At 37.9% G+C, this 22,267-nt stretch overlaps 1 protein-coding gene and 1 long non-coding RNA gene across 3 annotated transcripts in view; one reads left to right on the plus strand and one right to left on the minus strand.

Annotated features, from left to right (window-relative positions):
• The window catches only part of LOC144237278 (uncharacterized), a 32,995-nt gene extending 30,138 nt beyond the window's left edge, over positions 1-2,857 (plus strand). Inside the window, exons 4-5 of the long non-coding RNA XR_013336809.1 lie at positions 2,133-2,276; positions 2,578-2,857. This is a non-coding gene — a long non-coding RNA (uncharacterized LOC144237278). The remainder of the gene's footprint in view (positions 1-2,132; positions 2,277-2,577) is intronic.
• Positions 2,858-17,164: 14,307 nt separating this feature from the next.
• MAP9 (microtubule associated protein 9) overlaps positions 17,165-22,267 on the minus strand; it is a 37,072-nt gene continuing 31,969 nt past the window's right edge. Inside the window, exons 14-15 of one of the 2 annotated variants that reach the window (XR_013336807.1) lie at positions 18,359-21,441; positions 17,165-18,114 (exon numbers count right to left, since the gene is read on the minus strand). Coding sequence is in view for 1 of the 2 variants with exons in the window: in XM_077770948.1 (XP_077627074.1) it covers positions 21,319-21,441 (123 nt within the window). In the remaining variant the exon portion in view is untranslated. Of the gene's footprint in view, positions 21,442-22,267 lie in introns of both variants that reach the window. The other variant, XM_077770948.1, reaches the window with a different exon arrangement.

The following is a 22,267-nucleotide window of genomic DNA, read 5'->3' on the forward strand; positions in this document are numbered from 1 at the left end:
CAGCAATGTTATGATGAGTGAAAGAAGCAAGAAATGAAATACTACATACTATATATTTCCATTTATATGTAATTCTGAAATAGCACTAACTAACTATGATGACAGAAATCAGATAAGTGATTGCTTGGGAGGCAGAGGGAGGGTATTGGCTGAAAAAGGACACAAGAGAACTCTCCGGAATTATTTGTGTGGGTGTCAGGAAGGTATTCAAACCGTTTGAATAATATTCTTAAGATACTAGCATTTTATGGGGCACCTGGGTGGCTTAGTTGGTTGAGTGTCAGACTTTTATTTTGGCTCAGGTCATGATCCCAGAGTCATGGGATTGAGCCTCACATAGGGCTCCATAGTGAGTGTGGAACCTGCTTAAGATTCTCTCTCTCTTTCACTCTCTCTCTCTTTCTCCCTCGGCCCGGCCCCTCTCCCCTACTTGTTCTTTCTCTGTCTAATATAAAATGAAGAAATGTTAAAAAAAAAAAGATAAGAGCATCTTAATCTATGTACATTATACTTCAAAAGGAGACATTTATTTTAAACTCACTAAAAATTGTCCCTGAAAATTTTACTTGACCTTGTTTATCAGCTGATTTTGAAAGTACATATGTGGATGATAACTGTCCATGAATTGAAAACACTAAATGGATCAAAATTTGATTTTGTAAGTTTGAATTCATGTCATTCAATATCTGTTTCATTTAGGTCACAGATGTATAAAATTGAGATACTGATATTAGCCAAACTCACTGGGGTGTCTGAGAACAAATTAATTAAAGATCTCTAAAATACTTAGCAATAAAAGCAAATTATTCTTTATATGCTATGCAATTTAACTTGACATGCAAAATAAAAAGCCATCGTTATGTTCCACAGTTATTATCACAATTTATGTTTTGATTTATCTTTAGAGCAGTAAGATTATGTTCAGAAATAAGTAAAAGAGGGGACAGGTCATTGTTACTTTGCATAATAGAGATCTGGTAATCAAAGAACCTCCTTGGAGATAAAGTTTTGTGTAAATATCATAGCATCTTAGTTACTATAAATAGGAGACAAATTTATTGAGTTACATAGCTGGGAAAGGGGGAAAAGTGCTTCACTGAGCAGGCAGAAGATGGGCACCTGGAAGCTAGTGGAATTATAAGAATATTTAGCCAAGTACCATTTCATATAGAACTAAAGGATGGTACTGTCCTTAATGGCAACACTGCTTATCAGGCCATGGAAGAATATAGAGATCCTTTAGATCATGACAGAAAGGTAAAGAGGTTCAGGCATGATGTAAACCACGGGTCACATCAAGGTATCCCTCAACTCCTTATGAATTACATTCAAATAAAGCATCTGGAGACGGCTGCTTACGCAACCAAATATTTAGAATTAAAGACATTTTCACCTACAACAATCCTGAAAATCATTCCAGTTTCTAAAAGGCCAAATATAGTTGGCAGGTATATAAATAAAGGAATATTTAGGAGGGAGGACCTGACATTTAGTCTATTTATACAGGTGAGGTCGACACGGAGCGTCAAGCCTGTCACTGGATGTGATGCAATTCATCACTGATACAACATCCTTTCAAAGTTAATCTTTAAAAATAAGGTGTGTCCCACAGCAAAGAAAAATTCCTTGTTCCGACATTGCTGACTCTGTTTTCTTGGGCAAGTTACTTAAACTCACTGAGCCTCTGTATCTCCATCAGTAAAATATGGATAATGGCAGTGCCTACCTCACAGGACGTTAGGAGGATTAATGATAAAATTCATGAAAAATATGTAGCGTAGTGCTTAGATTAAAGTCAGAACCTAGTAGGTGCTAAAGTCTAATATAGATGTATATACAGGCATACATATATAATTATAAATATTAGCAGAAGAAGATACAGATCTGACAGATACACATCCAACTTTATGTGTTACTCGCGGCAGAGACTGGCTGAGGATTTATCAAATGGTCCCCTTTCCTCCTGGGTCTCCAGCTCGCTTACATGTGCCGACCTCCCCTGAAGCAATGTGATGCCAGGTCCCGAGTGCCTGACACTGGAATGGGTAGCAGGGTTGTGCGTCACCGCTTTCAGGCCTGGCATATGAAATCCAACCATGAATTTCTCTACATTTTCTTCCCCCCTCTACCAGCTGCATGTTGGAGGTCTCTTGCTAAAGCGTGGAAAGACCTGGATCTCTGGCTTCAGGGACTGAGAACAACCACCATACCCATCTCCACCTCCCTGGCCCTGTTTCTCAGAGTTTTAAGTGCATAAAGAATAAACTTCTATTGGAGTAAGTCTACTGGAATTCAGGACTCCATCTAGTGGAGTAACTAGTACACTAGTACACTAATAAATATTAAATGCAAATTCTATGTAAATTCTAGAACATTGGCTTACTATTTTTGCTGTGTGTATGATTAGCACAAAAGTGTCAGTGAGAATTTTGTTTGATTCCAAGTTGTAAAAAGGCTGTTGCCAGCAGCATTAAACACCTAGGGGGTTATTTTTCTTATAATAACATAGGTCCAATAAGCAAACAAACAGACAACACCATCAGTCCAGAAGTAGAATTTATTGCCTTATTCCTGCAGCCGATGTGTCTGGGAATCTTTTTCCTCATGATTGCAACATGACTGCCGCTCACACACTACGTTCAAGACAAGAAGAAAGTAGAAAGGCTCACTGCATCTGTCTCCTTCCATCAGAGATGTCGAAGCTTATCCACACTTCTCAGCAGATATCAACTCAAATCTCACAGATTTCTGCCAGAGTGTCATTTGTCACCACAAGCCATAGGAAGGGTGGAAAGTTTCTATTTTAACAGAAACCTTGTTGCCCCAGACATATTATGGTTCTGTTACCAAGGAAGAACTGGAGAATAAATATTCGTTAACTAAGTGACTATGTCTGTAATTTGCAGGTGTGATAATAAATTCCTGTTAAAAGTTTTGGTTCCAGGGGTGCCTGGGTGGCTTAGTCGGTTAAGCGTCCGACTTTCGCTTAGGTCATGATCTCGCGGTTCGTGGGTTCGAGCCCCGCGTCGGGCTCTGTGCTGACTGCCAGCTCAGAGCCTGGAGCCTGTTTCGGTCTGTGACTCCCTCTCTCTCTGACCCTCCCCTGCTCGCGCTGTCTCTCTCTCTCCTACAAATAAATAAAACATTAAAAAAAAAAAAGTTTTGGTTCCAGATATTTGTCCATACGGGGGCTAAAAAGACCAAGAAAAAGTCAGAAAGTAGTCTATTTTTACCAAATGCCAAAAGTTAACAGAAATAATCATATCTACAAACAGACCATATAAAATCATGCGTTGATAACTTCTGCTTCTGTGTGGAAGACTGCTTGCCACATGAAAATCCAGCCATGTTCAAGGGGTTGGTCCTGGCCCATGCATGATACAATAAGAAAGAAAGAAAAATATACATGCATACAAATACTTTTAAAATGATGTGAGGAAAGAAAGGAGAAAGTACTTATAAGAGGTTCCTGGGTTAGTGGTACCTGAGTGGCTCAGCTGGTTAAGAATCTGGCTCTAGATTTCAGCAAAGATCATGATCTTACAGTTTGTGAGTTCGAGCCCCACATTGGGCTCTGTGCTGGCCGTGTGGAGCCTGCTTGGGATTCTCTCTCTCCCATCGTCTCTTCCCCTTCCCTGCTCACTCTCTGAAAAAACAAACTAAAAACAAAAAAACAACAACAAGTTTTCTGAGTTAAGCCCTCAAAGTCTCCCATTTATATAGTGGTTATTCAATCAACTTCTGCATTTCAATTTAACTTAGTTTTAATTTTTAATTAATCAGATAATAATTTCCTTATTTAGTTTGAGTGCGTGATGGCAGTGAGGAATATATTAGCTTCTTTTTTTTAAATTTATCTTGTCAGGACTTTCTAATTAAGCAACTTTCCTGTGTGACTCATAAGTAAACCTTTCACCCAGTCAAAAACATCTGGAAGCCACATTTATATATTTATGACAGATTTCACTTGCTGTCATGACTCATGGATGATAATTATCACATATTTGAAGATTGACATTTCCTTCCTTTTTTTGATATGGGGGTAGTTTAAGCTGAGACATTCAGCAACTAATGAAGACTTTTATGTGCTGTGCATGAATCTACAGTATTTACATATTCTATTAATTTTCCATGCAAATGTTTTCCTTCAGCATAAAAAATAATTATGTGTGGATATATTTACTTAATATACTTTCTGTAGTTACATGTTAATTATTTATGAGTTATAATTATTTAAGTGAATTTCAGAGTGGGCATGTTGGGAATTTTATCTGAAAGCAAGCTTTTTTGTCTGTAAATATTCCAAATAAACATTCATCATTGCCAACTTTTATGACTGGTTAATACTTTTTTTCTTTCTTTCTTTTTTTTTTAAAGCAAAGGCAGAAATGTGTAACATTGACCTGAAAACCTTGATGGGTATAAAATCTTTATAAGTAGGCACTGCATTTTAATTTTATTACTCAGGATAATTTTTTCTCATTAGATCATGCTCACTGAGGGGGGGAGGGTACTAACATTGTGTCAATGGCATAGACAGTTCTCATCTAAACTAGTTGATTCCTGTACTGCTTATAAAAGCATATGAGGCATAATTCTTTCTCATTTTTGTTAAATAATTATTGCAAATGGGCTATATATTTTCCATCTTAAAAACAAATAAACCCAGCCTTGACCCCATGTTCCTTTCAGCAATGATACCCATATCCATTTCTCTATTGCTGATTACAGCAAAGTGTACTGAGAGCGTGGTTAATACTTATAATTTTATTCCCTTTCTTCCTTCTTTCTCCTAACCAGGTCTTCATCCCATCACTCTCTTGAATCTTATTTTCAGGTTATGCAGACTTCCATTTCACCAAACAGGTCAATAATCAGTCTCCTGATCACCTGATCTATCAGAAATACAACATTCTTCATCATTCCCCTTCTTATAATAGTTCATTCTGTTGATATCCAGGAAACCCACCTCCTTGGATTTGCTCCTACCACACTGAGCCATCTTTCTCAGTCTTATAGGCCATGTCCTCTCATCCTTCTGACCTTGAAATGTTGGGTCACACTACGTTTTAGTCTGGATTCCCTTTTCCTCTTCACTTTATACCCATTCTCTAGGTGATCTTATATAATCCCATGATTTTATACCATACAGTCTGTATGCTAATAATGCCCAGATTTATATTTGTGCAGCTTCTCTCCTCTGATTTAAATAATCAAACTACAAGATATCTCCTTTTGGAATTAATATTTACAGAAAAAAAAAAAACCCTTTCTTTGCTTCTCTCCAAACTTGACTTCCTAGTGTCCCGTGTGTGGTAAATGGTACCACCATTTGATAAATGACACTGAGTTTGATAAATGGCATTTATTTAGTTGTTCAGCCCATTTTTTACTCTTCTGTTTTTCCGCACACTTTCCTCCAGCCCATGAGTCGATTGCACAGCTTTTCCCTCCAAACATATCTGGCATTTGATGATGCAGCCCCTCCTTCAACCACTATCCGCCTTTCTCCTGAACAATTGCGATAGCTTCCCAGTTCTGTACTCTTGCTCCCTAAAGTGTTTTGTCCACCCCACCATCTAAGGAAATTTTTATATCATAAGATCTTGTGAGGTCACTGGTCTTAATTCTCCAATTTCATACTATGATTCTCAGAATGAAAACAAAGTCTATATCATGCCCCGTGAGATCCTACAGCTCCAAATGCTGTTCTACGGTACTAACATGGTTTCTTATTCACTCCTTTTAGGCTTTTGAGAGAATTATTCTCTTTAGATAGACCTCTGACATATCTTCATAGCAGTTTCTATTACTCTATCTCCTTACCCTACTTTGAGGTTATTATACTAAGAACTGATGGATGTTACATTAAATATGTGCTTGTTTGTTCAGTGTTTCTTTTACTTATTAGAATATAAACTACATTGAGGGCAGGAACTTCATTTTATCCATTTAGATATTCTCTAGGCCTGGACTCATATTTGGCCCATCCAATTTCCTTACTGGGCTTCCATAATATATAGAATTGTTAATATTGCCAAAATCATTCCTCTGTCTCACAATACTGCTCCCCGCCTTGTTGGCTTGTTTGTTTAAGATAGTCCACTTAATATTACACATATTTTCTCTTTTTTAAAAAATCTTTATGTTTTATTTATTTCTGAGAGAGAGAGAGAAAGATAGCATGAGCAGGGGAGGGTCAGAGAGAGAGAGATACAGAATCTGAAACAGGCTCCAGGCTCTGAGCTGGCTGTCAGCACAGAGCCTGACGCGGGGCCCGAACCCACGAACCGTGAGATCATGACCTGAGCCAAAGTCGGACGCTTAACCGACTGAGCCACCCAGGTGCCCCTATATTACACATATTTTCTATATTCTTTTAACAAAAGGAGACAGCACTGTCACCTACCTCTATAACCAGCATAGAGAAAAGAGTTAACCTGGACAAATTTTGTTCTGAAAAGAGTCACAACTTTGGTTATGTACATCTGATACATGAGGTATCCATTCTCGGGGAAACGTAGAGCTGTGCTTCCCAAGATGTTTCATCTGACATCAGGAAAACAATGTTATCACTGACGACCCTGAGTGTTTAAAGGTGCCTATCTCAGGTTGGCTTAATAAAATTAATTGTATTTTCCAAATATATTTAAAAACATAATAGAGAACCAATTAAATAGTGAACATGTATAACATTTCAAAATAAAGAGTTTTAAAATTTAAAATGAGAACCTCGAATTTTCTTTTACAGGCATGGCTTTTTCAAGTCAGGGTTTATATATGAGATGCTGCATGCAATCCTGAGCAGCGGATAATCTCATCAAACTTCCAGAACTCCCTGTAGACAAGACATATTATTAGCATCCATAGATGATGAAATTTTAAAAATTATGTTTATTTTTGAGAGAGATAGAGAGATACAGAGTGGGAGCTGGGAAGGAGCAGAAGAAGAGGGAGACACAGAATCCAAAGCAGCCTCCAGGCTCCGAACTGGCCGCACAGAGCCTACTGCAGATCTCGAACTCAAACCACAAGATCATGACCCGAGTCAAAGTCAGACATTCAACTAACTGAGCCACCCAGGTGCCCTGATGATAAAATTTTTGATAAGATATTTCTTACCTTACATATTGGTAATTGTAATTTACACCAATTTGGTCAGTACAAGTCAAAATGTTACAACTGGAATTATATTTAAAGAACTGAAAAGACTTCTTTTCTTTCATTAATGATTATGAAGTTAAAATTTCTGAGGGCAAAACACAGTAACTTCCAATCATATTGAGTATTTTCATGTTAAATATAGTATATCAAGATAATCATGGAACTCTGGTTTGAAACATGGCACCCGCATAGTTAGGATGGTGAGAGCAGTGACGCTGCAGCTAGCATGGGTGTCACTAAAATCTCACACAAACTCTGAAGTCAGCATATGCCTGAAGACAGACTGTGCCCTTCAGGAGACTCCACGAAGTCCAGACTCCACTGACCTCCAGGAGCTATCCAACTTCCATCGGTTCTACCTGGGCTGCCCACCATAGCTGTGATTCTCAGGGACCCAAGAAACAAACTCCCCAGCAGCCCCTGGACCCCTGTGGTCTACCAAACAGTTAGCTACTGAAAGAAGTTGCATATGGTTGAGGATCTTTAGAGTCAAGGTAGAGCAGTGCCTTGCACTGTTCCTCACTGTGTAGCAATCTGCAAGTTCAGAGTGGTTTACCTACAAGGGCTCCTTGTAGCACCCTTCTAGAAACACGTATGAAGCAGTTTGTAGCTGGTGGTGATTGCCTTGACTGGAGCCCTGCCCCAAGCCTCTTCTAACTGCCCTGACAAAGAGGCACATACCTGTAGTATCCACGGCACATCAGTGTGCTTTTGTGCTTTCTTGTGCCTTGACATGCCAGTTTAGAATTTAGGGGAAAGAAAACATAACTAGGAAGACTTGGGGAGCCGTTTCATTTGGACCTCACAGTGTCAATGTTAAGAATCTTAGTTGATGTAGTTGTTCATACAGAAATTTATTAAATATGTGAAAATATGAGTTCTGTTGCTGAGAAAGAGCTAGGCTCTGTATCCCTAGTTACCATTATCCTTATTCCTCCTTTATTTATTTATTTATTTATTTATTTATTTGCCTGTTCAGTACAGAGGTCATGTGACAATTGCACTTATCAGCTTTCTTGTAGAGTTAGAAAGAAAGCCAAATGGTTCTTTCTTTTTCTTTTTTTAAACTTATTTAGTTTGAGAGAGAGAAAGCAAGCAGGGGAACACAGAAAGAGAGGGAGGGAGAGAATCGAGGCAGGCTCTGCACTGTCAGCATGGAGCCCCACATGGGGCTCAAACTCATGAACTTATGAGATCATGACCTGAGCTGAAACCAAGAGTCAGATGCTTCACAGAGTGAGGCACCCAGGTGCCCCCAGATGTTTCTTTCAATCATGTCTGTTAAAATGGGAAATCTGAAGACAGAGATGGCTTTATGTTTTAAGAAAAACAGAAGCAGTCACATTTCTTGGTCGAGGTGAAATACTCGTATGTGTTCTAAACCAAGGCAGGGTGTATTGAAAAGCTAGAAATTACATGTGACTTAGAGCTAAAGAAGAAAAGGTTGGTATCACATTGCAAGGGTGTCCTGCCTCTGCTACACCATGGTTACAACCTCTGTGAAGGGCAATATGGCAATACCTTTCATAGTTAAAATGCATGTATCTTTCCATCCAGCAATTCCAGCTGTCAGCATTGCGGCTCTGATGGTACTTACCTTCATGCAAAATGATGCAGACAGGACTCTTCTCTACCATATCATCTGTGTGAAATGCAGATGAAGGAAATCGTGCAGACCAGACCTGATGAAAGCAAAGTGTTAAACAAAGACAGAGATAATTTTGAGGAATAGCCTGGCAGGTATATTTTATGGTTAAAAAAAATCTCAAGGTTTTCCAAGACTCCACCATAACTGATTTTGTTTTCTCCAGTGACCCACCCAGTTGTCCCAGGTAGAATACCCTGACCGGTTCCAGAGAGCTGCCAGCTACCATCAACTTATCCAAGGACACAAAAACAGGTCACATTTCCACATGGTTGGTGTTTTTCCCTTCTTCTCTTTGTCTTCTTTTCCTCTTATATAAATTCCGTTGGCTTCTTTAAATGATGAAATCAATTTATTGATCAGCATCCCTTGTATACAAGTAAAATAGTGTGTTAATTTTAATGTAACTGTATGATCTATTATTTGACACTGTAATACCGCCAAAGGATTGGAAATAGTCTTTTAAAAGGGAATTGTCCAAGTACCTTACCAAATATCCATACTATGTAATAGCATATAACTATAAATAAGAACAAAATATTTCTCTTTTTTTTTTAATATTTTTATTTATTTCTAGGAGAGAGAGACAGAGAGAGAGAGAGAGCAGGGGAGGGTCAGAGAGAGAGGGAGATACAGACTCTGAAACAGGCTCCAGGCTCTGAGCTGGCAGTCAGCACAGAGCCCGACACGGGGCTCGAACCCACGAACCATGAGATCATGACCTGAGCCAAAGTCGGACGCTTAACCGACTAAGCCACCAGGAGCCCCAAGAACAAAGCATTTCTATATGCATTAATCTGGAAAAGTTTTCCAAGATGTAAGCACTGTGCAGCACACTACATGTAGTAAAGTATTATTTGAGGGTGATAAAAAGAACAAATAATTACATGCTTTCTATATATACAATATCTTTAGAAGGACAAACAAAACCTGGTAATAACAGTTGCCTTTTGGAATGGGACCCTGGTAGTGAAGAACAGCAAAGGGAGGCGGTTTTTCAATGTTTATTTATTTGAGAGAGACAGAGAAAGAGTGTGAGCACCCATGGGTTGGGGGGGGAGGGGCGGGCGGTAGAGGCACAGAGAGAAAGAGACAGGGAATGGAAGCAGGCTCCAGGCTCCAAGCTGTCAACACAGAGCCCAACATGGGGCTTCAACTCACAAACCACAAGATCATAACCTAAGCCAAAATTGGATGCTTAACTGACTGAACCACCAAGGCACCTAGGGATACATTTTATTTAATGTTTTTGTTTTTTTTTTTTGAGAGAAAGAGAGTGCACCTGAGGTGGGGGGGAGCAGAGAGAGACGGNCACCCTGACACGAGGCCTGAACTCGCAAAGTGTAAAATCATGACCTGAGCCAAAGTCAGATGCTCAACCGACTGAGCCACCCAAGCTCCACAAAAGGAGACATTTTTGACTGTATACTCTTTTATACCTTTTTAAATGGATTCTGTACCTTAATTCCATTGTGTGGAGGTTTTTCCACACTATCAATAAGCAATTCTGTAACACCACCCGAGTGTTCTACAATTCAACTCAATTCTGACATCATGTACCCATTGAGCCTCAGACTCCACAGGCTAATAGCTCAGTCCCACATGACTTCCCCATCTTCCCCCAACGGCCACTACCATCACTTCAGATGGCAGTTGCAAACCCAGGTTATTTATCATCTGTGCTTCTGATTGTAGGTGCCCATGCCCCCCCTCCTTGGGTTCGATTAATTTGCCAGAGTGGCTCACAGAACTCAGAGAAACATCTTACTTACTAGATTACTGGTTTATTATAAAAAGATGTAATTCAGGAACTGCCTGAGGATTCAGAACAAGATCCACAGGGCAGGGTACGGGGAAGGAACACCGAGTTTCCATGCCCTACCCCAGGGTGTTACTCTCTACAAATCTCTCTGCGTTCACTAACTTGGAATCTCTCCAAACCCCATTCATTCGGGTTTTTATGGAGGCTTCATTACCTAAGACATGATCGATTAAATCTTCAGTTGCTGGCAGTTGATTCAACCTCTAGCCCCTCTTTCCTTCCTGGAGTAGGACTGAAAGTCCCAACCCTCTAATCACAAGGTTGAGTCTCCTAGCAACCAGCCCTCATCCTAAAGTACAGTCACCATATTAGCATAACAAAAGACACCTGTGTTACTCTCTTAAGAAATCCCAAGAGTTTTAGGAGCACTGTGCCACAAGCGAATACCAAATATTTATTTCTCATTTTCACAATATCACACTTGTGAATTTAGTACTTTGTGAATCAATCAGCTATTCCGTCTGGAATACAATAGTAAGTTTGTATTTGTGTTTTGCCTGACAAACTGTGAACTTCATATGTATTTATTAATGCAAAATTGGAAAGGTATTGGAAAAAAAGTGAGGAAAGCAGCAAAGAGCCAAACAGATTCCTGAAGTACAAACACAGAGATACGTCTTTTTCATTACCCCTTGTCATGACATACTGAAGTGGCTCCTGCTCATCATGGTAGGAGAATAGGCAAGAAAGGCTTTACAAACAGCAAGAGAAGTGGTAACTGGCCTTGTGATTGGGGACAACACCAGGGACAGGTTGTCTGGGGATATGGTTGCTTCTTGATACAGATATGGCCTATGCTTGAAGTAAATAAGCCCCCTTGAAGTATATAAACCTTCTGGAACTATGCCACAGGGTTCTGTATGGTAAGTGCTAATTACAGAGCATGTAGAGCCAGATTGGATCAATCAGCTCGCCATTCCCTAATCTTTTCATTAGACTCGGAGACTTCTGCCATTAGTCCTTACAAATCTATGACCCACTTCCCATATTCTGTACCTTCGAATTTGTCACATTCAAACCTATATGAACAAAGGGCATCAGCATCCATCCATTCTCTCTGGCTATGATGAAACCCTGATGTCACTGTTGATTTTTCCCCCTCTCATAACATATATTCTATCCATGAGATAAGTCTATTTCTCTACCTTCCAAATGTATATCAAATCTAACCACTTTAAAACATTGTTTTTTAAAATTTATTTCTGAGAGAGAGAAAGAGCAGGGGAGGGTCAGAGAGAGAGGGAGACACAGAATCCGAAGCAGGCTCCAGGCTCTGAGCTGTCAGCACAGAACCCGACATGAGGCCCGAACCCACGAACCACGAGATTATGACCTGAGCCAAAGTCGGTCGCCCAACTGACTGAGCCACCCAGGTGCCCCTTAATCCAACCACTTTTTATTGCCTTCACTGCTACAACACCAGACCAAGTCTCCATTAATCCTTATCTGGGCCAGTAAGGAAACCTCCCGGTGAGTTACGCCTCACATAGTAGCTTGGGAGAGTTGTTTTTTCGATGATTATTTATTTCTGAGAGAGAGAGAAAGAGAGAGACAAAATCCAAAGCAGGCTCCAGGCTCTGAGCTGTCAGCATAGAGCCCGATGTGGGGCTCAAACCCATAAACTGTGAGATCATGACCTGAGCTGAAGTCAGATGTCCAACCAAGTGAGCCATCCAAGAGCCCCAAGAATTTTTCTAAGTGTATGTCTGTTCTGTATACAAATTGTTTGTGTGACTTGTCATGTATTCCTGTCCAGAGTTGCACATATACTCTCATGGGGGCTTAGCTGACTTCTACTTCGTATCTGGCCTTGGGATCAGAACTGGCCCTTCTGTTCCTGATGCCAAGAAGGATCAGTGTGCTTCACCTCCTTGAGCCAGACCAGGCTGGCCCCATGGAATAAATCAGGGAGGACACCTAGGCTCCTAAGATTGTGAGATATGATAAGAGAAACAGAAAAACCAGCTCGCTTGGAACTGTACTTAGGCACACTTAATGGCTAACCATAAATCACACATAGGTAGTATATATATTGCTCTTGGGGGAATAGCTAGTTGGAAGTCTCACTTGAGGAGACAATGTTCCACCCAGGACCCTCAACTGGCACTCCAACCTGGCTGTTCACCTCTCATACAGAAGGTTGGAGGTTGTAAGTACCCAAACTGATGTTTTAAGCCTTCTATGGTTTTCTCTATTACTTCTCTCCCTTTATGTTTACTATAATTGTTTAATTTTCTATATCCCCTTTCCCTTATAATTAATTGTCTTCCTCCATGAAAACAAAAGTGCGTATATTGTGAATTACTATCACTTAGAACAATGTCAAATCTCTTCAGCCCCCAGCTAAAACTCTTCCATTGCACTTGGAATGAAATACAGGCTTCTTAAAATGGCCCCAGACTCTCTACCTAATCTAGAACCTTCTTTCCTCTCTGGCCTCATTTCCTTCCTTTGCTTTCTTGTTCACTACCCATCATGTTGGCATTTACTTTCCTCAAAGTGTCTACACTCAATGTACCTGCTGCTTGGGCTGTTTTTCTAACAATTCATCACACAGTTGCTTTCCTCTCATTTCAGGTTGCAACTGAAATATTTTCTCTTCAGAGATGCCTCCTCCAATCTTACTACTGAAAAGCAATCTTCCACATCTTGGTCACACTCTATCATATTAAACTATTTTGTCTTCTTCATAGAGTTTATCAGAGACTGAAATTATTTTATTTGTATATTTGTTCATGTGATTTCTTTTTTCCTCCTCTTGAGCTTACTGCACCTTACTTGAAAGCAGGGGCTATTATTATTGCCAAATCCCTAAGGTTCATAGAAGAGTCTCCCACACTGGCAGCTGTTTACTACTTGATAAACCAGCAGTTTTGATAGAGACCAATCAACATGTGGTAGCCTTGTGATCATCATCACAAGCTTTAAAGGTGTAACTCTGAGTTCTAAATCTAGTAATGAGACTAAATGTAGCCACCGAGTGACCATGCACTCCACTCACCAGGATTGAGGCCTCACTGTACAATGTCGTTTCAGCACTCACACTTGGCATATCTGAATTTAAGCTTTAGTTGACAGATTATTCTACCAAGATTCATCCTTCAGCTGAATGAGCCAGGGAGCTCTGGGCTTGCTTGCTATCCTTCCTTCCTTCCTTCCTTCCTTCCTTCCTTCCTTCTTTCCTTCCTTCCTTCCTGATGTTATCGCTTAATATTACCATAGAAAGTATAGCAAGCGAGAAAGAAAGAGTTCTCTTGATAGGGCTCAACCTATTTAATTGAATACATTAGGATATATATGAGCTTTTCCAACTTAATGCAGTCACACACACAGATATGCACACACAGAAATTTCCATTTTTAAAATTTTTGTTTTGTTTGGGACTGAAAAATTATGTCATATCTAAAATAAAATTTTAAACTATTTGCAATAGTCATTACAATACTCATTTTTAATGCCATTTTAATTTTAAAAATAATGTTGTTATTTAATTTTGAGAGAGAGAAACAGAGCATGAGGAGGGAAGGGACAGAAAGAGAAGGAGACACAGGATCTGAAGTAGACTCCAGGCTCTGAGCTGACAGCACAGAGCCCAACGTGGGGCTTGAACTTACAAATGGTAAGATCATGACCTAAGCTGAAGTTGGATGCTCAACCGTCTGAGCCATCAAGATGCCCAGTCATTTTCATTATATATAAAATAATTTATATAATTTCATCAAATAACATGGTCCTTGCTCATATATGTACTATATACATATATACACATACATATATACATCACAAAAATATATGCAGTGTTTTGTATTCTATTTTGATTTTTGAGAGTTGGGGAGGGGCACAGGGAGATGGAGAGATTATCCTAAGAAAGCTCCATGCCAAGTACAGAGCCCTATGTAGGGCTTGATCTCACCATTGTGAGATCATGACCTAAGCTAAAATCAAGGGTTGGATGCTTAACAGACTGAGCTACCCAGGTGCCCTTTTATATTCTGTTTTTAACTTGCCCTTTTATCAGTCAAGAAATATGCATCCATACTCCACTGATAAAGTAGAAACACCACGATGTGTAAAATATAATTCCTGTCCTCCTAAAGTTCTTATTTAAGTTGGGGAATTACATATATATAACTACAAAGGTGAGACCTTCAATAAGAGTTATTTAAGTCAAGGAAACAGTGTAGAAAAGACAGTAACTAAGATACTCAGGGTGTGTGTAGGATGGGTAAGGATCACAGTGGATTTTCCCCAAAGGGAATCTATGGACACCATAGAGTTCTTTAATTTTAAGAGTTAAATGGCTATACTTACAAAAATACAAGTGAACATTAATCAGTCTCAGAGTTGGTTTCAATCTCTCTTTTTCAAACCAACAGATTTCCTTATTGTGTATGATTACTGCAATTCTACATAATAATTTTCTTTTAAAAGTTTAAAAAGAACCCCAAAGCTTATGTCAAAAATGAAGTGGGCAAGAATATCTAAGACAAAATCTCTGAAAAGAGGAGTTATTAGAAGGGGTGGTGGAAATGTTGCTTTTCTACTCAGTGTTCATTCTCAGTTTATGTCTAGCAGCTAGAACATTCCTCAAAACTGTGTTTGAATCAAGGATGAGTTTTCTGGGATGAGCAAGTTGATCTGATCAAAGCAAAGGAAAACACGTATCTGTAATGAGGGGAGAAGTTTTCTCTGTATCTCTCCTACAGATGAATGAGCAACCGTTTTGTTTTGCTGTGCAGTGTTCTAAAAATTGTGGTAAAATGTACACAAGATTCACCATCTTAACCATTTGTAAATGCACAGCTCAGTAGCATTAAACACACTCGAATTGCCGTGCAGCCAATTTCCAGAACTTTCATCTTGAGAAACTAAATCTCCACACCCATTAAGTAACTCCCATTTCATGTCTTGTGGTTCTGGCAATATAAAAAGGTTTCTTGTTTTATTTATGAAATCTCCTTTATTTATGGAGAGTGCTGATGGGATCTGACTAAGTGATCTGTGATGTCTTTTTTGCACACTCACGGCAGTGAGAACTTCTGAGTGACTGTCTCAAAATCCATGTTCCACAAGCTGCTATGTTTCCTAACATTCTAATACCACACACATGAAATCTGACTAATTCCTAAATATATGAATTGTTTTAAATTTTATAGATTTAATGAGGTCCATCATCTTAACAATATGGATATTTATTACAGGAATGTTGGCTGTATCATTACTTACTATAGTAAACATTCATAAGGAAACAAATTGCCCAAAGTAGGCTAAATTGTAGTTGCAGCATCAAAGATTTTTGGAAAAGCATAATAGGGTGGAAATATGTTCATTATAAATCATCGAGTGGAAAATTCTGGTTACATAGTTTGAGCTCATTTTCTATTTTAGAGAATAAAAAAAAAGTTTGTATATATGCATGTAGGTGTTCTATTTCTATATGTAGAGAGAGAGAGATAGAAGTGTAACACATAGGTGTACACATGTAAGTAGCATGAGAGAGACAGAGACAGAGATAATGAGAAACAGAAAAACAGAAAGATAGAGGGAGCTGTATCTCTGCCTTCTTGACTCTTAGCTTAGTTTCAACTACAGGAAAAAATGCACTGGAAACTAAAAGCTGGATGAGTACAAAATATGTTAACTATGACTGTTTCAGGGAGATGGGAACGTGGGTTATTTTTGATATTTGCACTTTTTTTTTTTTTTTTTTTAAGAGAGAGTGTGTGCAAGTCAGGGAGAGGGTTAGCAGAAAAGATAGAGAATCCCAGCAGGCTCCATGCTCACTGCAGAGCCTGACATGGGGCTCAATCCCCGCCCCCTAGGATGATAACCTGAGCTGAAATCAAGAGTTAGACATTCAACCGACTGAGCCACCCAGGTGACGTTGCACTTTCTAAATATTTGATAATTTTATAATTACATTACCTTTGTAATCTGTGTAGTATTTCAAGTAAAAAAAGTTTATATTCAAATTTTCAGTCTTTTTTTTCAAAATTTCAGTCATTTCTAATAAAAGGTATATCAGCATAATATAATGATTTCATCTTTAAAAAATTCTTGTATGGTTAACACACAGTGTTATATTAATTTTACGGGTATGCTATAGTGATTCAACCATTCTATACATTATTCAGTGCTCATCATGATAAGTGTACTCTTAATCTCCTTCACTTATTTCCTCCATCCCCCCATCCACCTCCCTTCTGGTAACCATCTGTTTGATCTCTATAGTTAAAAGTCTGGTTTTTGGTTTGTCTTTTTCCTTTCTTTTCTTTGTTCAATTTGTTTTGTTTCTTAAATTCTACATATGAGTGGAATCATATGGTATTCGTCTATCTCTGGCTTATTACGCTTAGCATTATACTCTCTAGATCCATCCATGTCGCTGCAGATGACAATGATTATTTTGTCTTTAGACCATAAATAAAACTCATACCACATTTTCCAACATTCTGAAATGAAATTTGGCATAATCGATAAATAACAGGACCCAATAAAATAACTCTTGAATGAGTAACTTTAATTAAGCAGAACATGAAATATGCTACTAAAAAGCAGACATTAAATACATTTCCTCAAGTAATTCTTAAACATCCTAAATTTAATACCAATAATTTAGTTAACATTATACAATTACAGGTAACGTGTTTCAAAATAATCAAATCACCAGAGATTTTAAAACAAAAAGAATTCAGGGAAGTCTCTAGTTAAGCATTTACACAGCATTCTTTATTCTGTCAGCCCATGTACCTATGAAGTAGGACAATTGGTAATATCTTTACCTTGTATAGAAAGGAAGCATATGGGTTTAAATGCCTTTTAATAAAGCACTACTGGGATCAGAGTCAAGATTACATCAGGAATATTTGTTTTCTGTACTAGTTTATTCTCAGGAACTACTTTGACCAACATGCAATTTCTCCCATTTTGAGAAATTCCTTTTTTCCATTCCATCTTAGCCTGTGATTCAGAGCTTAAGAAACTTCAGTACTCCCTACCCATGAAGCAGTGGTGGAGGTGCCCAGAGACCTTTGATCTGGTGGAGTTACGGAGAAGGGACTGGAAGAATAAGGGACCATTGGAGAGAGGATCAAAATGACCATGGTTATAAAACTGTGAAAGTTTTATCAGATTTCAAAATTGTGGAATGGTGGGCTGATTACAACTAGAAAACTGGACATCTGATTTCTAACTCTGGTATCTCATAGTATCTCATGACTTGCTCTCTTGGGCAAGTCAAAGTAGTCCTGTTCAGCTTAGAAATAGGATTTGGGCCAGCTTTGTTAAATTATTAAAACCATTCCAGATACATAGTTTTATCAGTCCGAGGTACAAACAACTTAACTATTTTCAGCTACCGCTTTGGCAACAGTGAGACCTATCAGTTTCAATACTATTCAGAACAGTAAGTGAACTAACATTTTCAAAACATGATGCAATAGAAACCACCGGAAAGTTGTTATACCTGAATAGTTCTTATTTTCTTTAAGAAAACTGCCACTTCTTGGGGCACCTGGGTGGCTCAGTCGGTTAAGCGTCCGACTTTCACTTAGGTCATGATCTCGCGGTTCGTGGGTTCGAGCCCCGCGTCGGGCTCTGTGCTGACTGCCAGCTCAGAGCCTGGAGCCTGTTTCAGTCTGTGACTCCCTCTCTCTCTGACCCTCCCCTGCTCACGCTGTCTCTCTCTCTCTCCTAGAAATAAATAAAACATTTAAAAAAAAAGATACATTTAAGAAAACTGCCACTTCCTTCTGATCTAACATGCCATATAGTTTTCCTCTATTTATAGAACACTACTGTTTTCTTGGTTGTTATGGAAAATACATTCTGTATACAATTTTATTTTTTGTATTGATATGTCAATTTCTAGGGAAATTGTTGTTTTCAGTCATGTAAAATACTCATTAAATTCTTACCTTCCTTACTTTGAAGTGTCAACATTCAAGTCATCAATACAATTTATAAAACTAGAAGTTTAATCTGAAAATCTACAGGCTTTTAGTGTCTTTAATTTGAATTCCCTCATATTATAAATTAATGAAAACTTGATGAGAAAATGTATTGACATTTGATACTTTTAAGGATATATGGGAAAATCGTACCCCTTAAATAGATAAACGCATTCAAGAGGAGAGGATATTATCAGGTTGGATTCTTTCCTTGGGATCTCAGAAAGTAAACAATACTTTCACCCAGCTCTTAAAACTCGGCCTTATTTTTGTTGCCGGAAGGAGAAAGGATTTCATTCAACTAGATAACTGATTAGCACATGTTACTGTAAGCAGGAAATAATTTATTATTTATCATAGTGAGTAGAAAATCTCCCATTTGAGAGAAATGAATTGCTGGGTCTTCACGAACACCTCAGTTTTGCACTTCATCCTACTTCACAAACAGTGCTAAGATTTAGATTTCTTTAGATCTCTTTTTAGGAGGTCTCTAATACAACTAACCTCCAGATTCTCTTCTGAGTGCTCGACTGGCCAGGAAAGTGGTGGTTTCTTCTCGTATGCTAAAAACGTATAAGTCAAATAACCATTATCAACCCCATCTGTGTTGACCTTTTCCTCACATACGTGAAGTGGGTAAATGCAGGGCTTATTGGAAGTAAGCAAATGAAAATGAACATTTATTAAGTCCTTATTATGTGCCTTATGCTTTACATTACTAATTTCATTCAGTGCTCCCACAACTAGGAAGCGATAATAGCAAGCCACTAAATATGACATGATGAAGAAAACAATTGGGAAGTGTAAGTGAATATTTAATGTGAAATTTATGACATATACATTTAGGATCTCATATCCCTGACGTTTTCTCCTTTTATTTCCCTGGAACTTGCAAATACCTCCTTAGCTCTGAATAGCTAATTAGATACCATAAACAATGATTCATTCTGGTAGACACTGTATATGTATATACAAATATATATATATTTGGTGAAAAAGAGAGGAGCTAAATCTCATGCTGATAATACACACTGATGATAATAGTTTCAATTTCATGAAGTATTCTCCTAGTTCCTGACAGTATAAAAAGGCTTCCAGGTTTGTTTATAATTTAAAAAAAATCTGTAGCACTGATGTGACCCAGTGATCCTTTACACCTTTTTTATCTTGAACACGCATAGCAGCCAGCTCAGTCCTCAGAGTGAGGCTTTCCGAGTATCTCAAATGCCATGTTCCACTACCTGCTGGGTTTCCTGACATTCTAATACTACATATAAGGCATTTGACTAATTCTCTTAATATTATGAAATCTTTTCATTTTATAGATCTAATGAAGTTGACCATCTCTAATAACATACAGATATTTCTTAAAAGGAAATATAAGCTCTAGATAGCAATGCATGATTTTAGGATCTGAGAGGTAAAATGTGTTTGTAAAGTTGATATAATACAGAGCATAAAAATGAGCCTATTGATTCTGGAGGGAGGAAGACTTACTCAATTCTAATCCCCACTATCACATGCTAAATGTATGGCAAGTTATTTCTCTGAGTCTCAGTATTTTTTATCTGAAAAATATCACCTACATGGATTAGTTATTGCAAAGAATTAACATTTGTAAAGACCCAGGAGAGAGCATACAATAGGTGCTTAAGAAATAGTAATTATATTCTCACCCAATAGTAATTATATTGCATTGCATCATTGGCTAAAGTAGTATTTCAACTCTGAAAGCATACATTTGGTCTATGATAAATTAGTTGACCAGTTCAAGTATGAGTCCAAATATAAAGATATGCACAGATCAAATAAATAAATAAAGATTCTTTGGGCACTTTCTACAAGTTACCTTCCTATACAGCTGTCTTCTAAATATAAGCTATAAGACTCTGGAATAGGCTAAGAGATCAAAAATTGCCTTTATCACCTATATGGCTTAAGTCTGGAAAATAATAATAATAGTGATAATGACCTTGAACTCTTGTGGAATTTCCATCACTATTGTGTGAGTATATCACTGCCAAGAAATGGATATCTTTTGATGCCACCAAAATAATAAAATGAAATAGAATTTAGAAGACACATTTGAGAGGTCTACTCACTATAAAGTGCCTAAGATTGTCATGGAAATCTGGGACAGATACAATCCCATATTAAAACATAAGGCATACTTCTTAAATAAAATGCCTGGAAGATTAGAGTTCTACTGAACTACTGCCTCACCTGACCAAAATTGTAACTTGCACAGTGCAAGTGCAACCGCTCAAGTTAAAGATCAGTTTTGGAAAAAATAATACGTGCGTACTCCCAGCAATGACTCCTTCTAAAACCTGAATCTAGATGCACAATCATTCACAGAATGATTCAATTATTTCTATGATTGTCGTACCTAAATGGTTTCCTTTTTATTCTGGGGAATACACACACTTCGCTACCCTGCATGGCTGAAAGTGGTCATGGGTCATCTGATTGTAACAACTGCAAGGACATGATAAAGAGTTATTTTAATGGCAAGTGTGATCTGATTATTAGCTTCTCATTTGAGGCAGCTTATCCACAGTCCAAAAAAATGCCTTCAATTATTTCACTGATTAACTCCAAAGCATCTTATGCAGTAGAAATGGCTGGCATTTAATAAAATAGACTCTTCTAACTATAACTAATTGAATAAACAGTTTTAAACCCATGGTTAAAATAGTGAATTGATAAATAACTACATCATGTAAGAATGAGAATTATCAAAACACTTTTGAGAACACAGTTCGACTTGGAGGGCTCCAGGGAGGAAGTGCCTCATTTTCAAGAAAAGAATGACGTTTCTTTTGTTTTCGCTCAATCCTTTCCTGCCTTTCTTTCTTTTCCTAAAGAGAGAACAGAAAACTATAAATTTATATACATATATGAACATTATTTCCAAATCAAGTTGCTCATTGAAGAACAAAATAATCCACCATAAGAGATTTAAATGTCATTTTCTATTTAATTGGTTAGAAAGGAATAGCAACTAGAGAATATTGCTTATAAAGTATACTACCAACAGGTATTAATGGATCACTTAATTGCTTATTTTAATATTAAAAGTGATAATATTTAAATTAAATTATGTAAAAAGGGGGGAAATACTTAAAATTCCATAACTTAGAAGTCAATGATGACTTTCTGAGAACAGATTCTCAGAACTAAACTTACTGGGTGCAAAGGCTGAATCCGCNAGGCTGAATCCGCCAGGGCAGCAGGGATACTTCAAAATTTCATAAATAGTTGAAAGTTATGTCTCATGTTTCTTTGCTTATTATTGAATTTGAGCACATTTTTATTTCTTTAACCCTTCTGTGAATTTTTTTTGCTCAATTATTTGGCTCATCTAATTATATGGGTATCAGTGCTTTTAGTTTTTAGCAATTTGCATATTTTTTCTTAAATACCTTTTTCAGAATTCATTTATTTATTTTGAGAGATAGAGCATACATGGGGGAGGGGCAGAGAGAGAGGGAGACANTCCTTTTTTTTCCCCATGCAAAGACAATGCTATAAACATCCTTGTTTGATTCCTTGTACTTATTAGTCAAGATTTTCTCTCCATATATATGACTGGACAAAAATTGCTGGTTTGTAGGGTCTGAATATGTTCAACTTTACTGGGAAATGATTATTTATTTTTCACAGTGGCTGTAGGAATTCACCCTC

This window comes from Crocuta crocuta, unplaced genomic scaffold (assembly GCF_008692635.1).
Source record: "Crocuta crocuta isolate KB4526 unplaced genomic scaffold, BGI_CrCroc_1.0 scaffold166, whole genome shotgun sequence".
NCBI classification, from domain to species: Eukaryota; Metazoa; Chordata; class Mammalia; order Carnivora; family Hyaenidae; genus Crocuta; species Crocuta crocuta.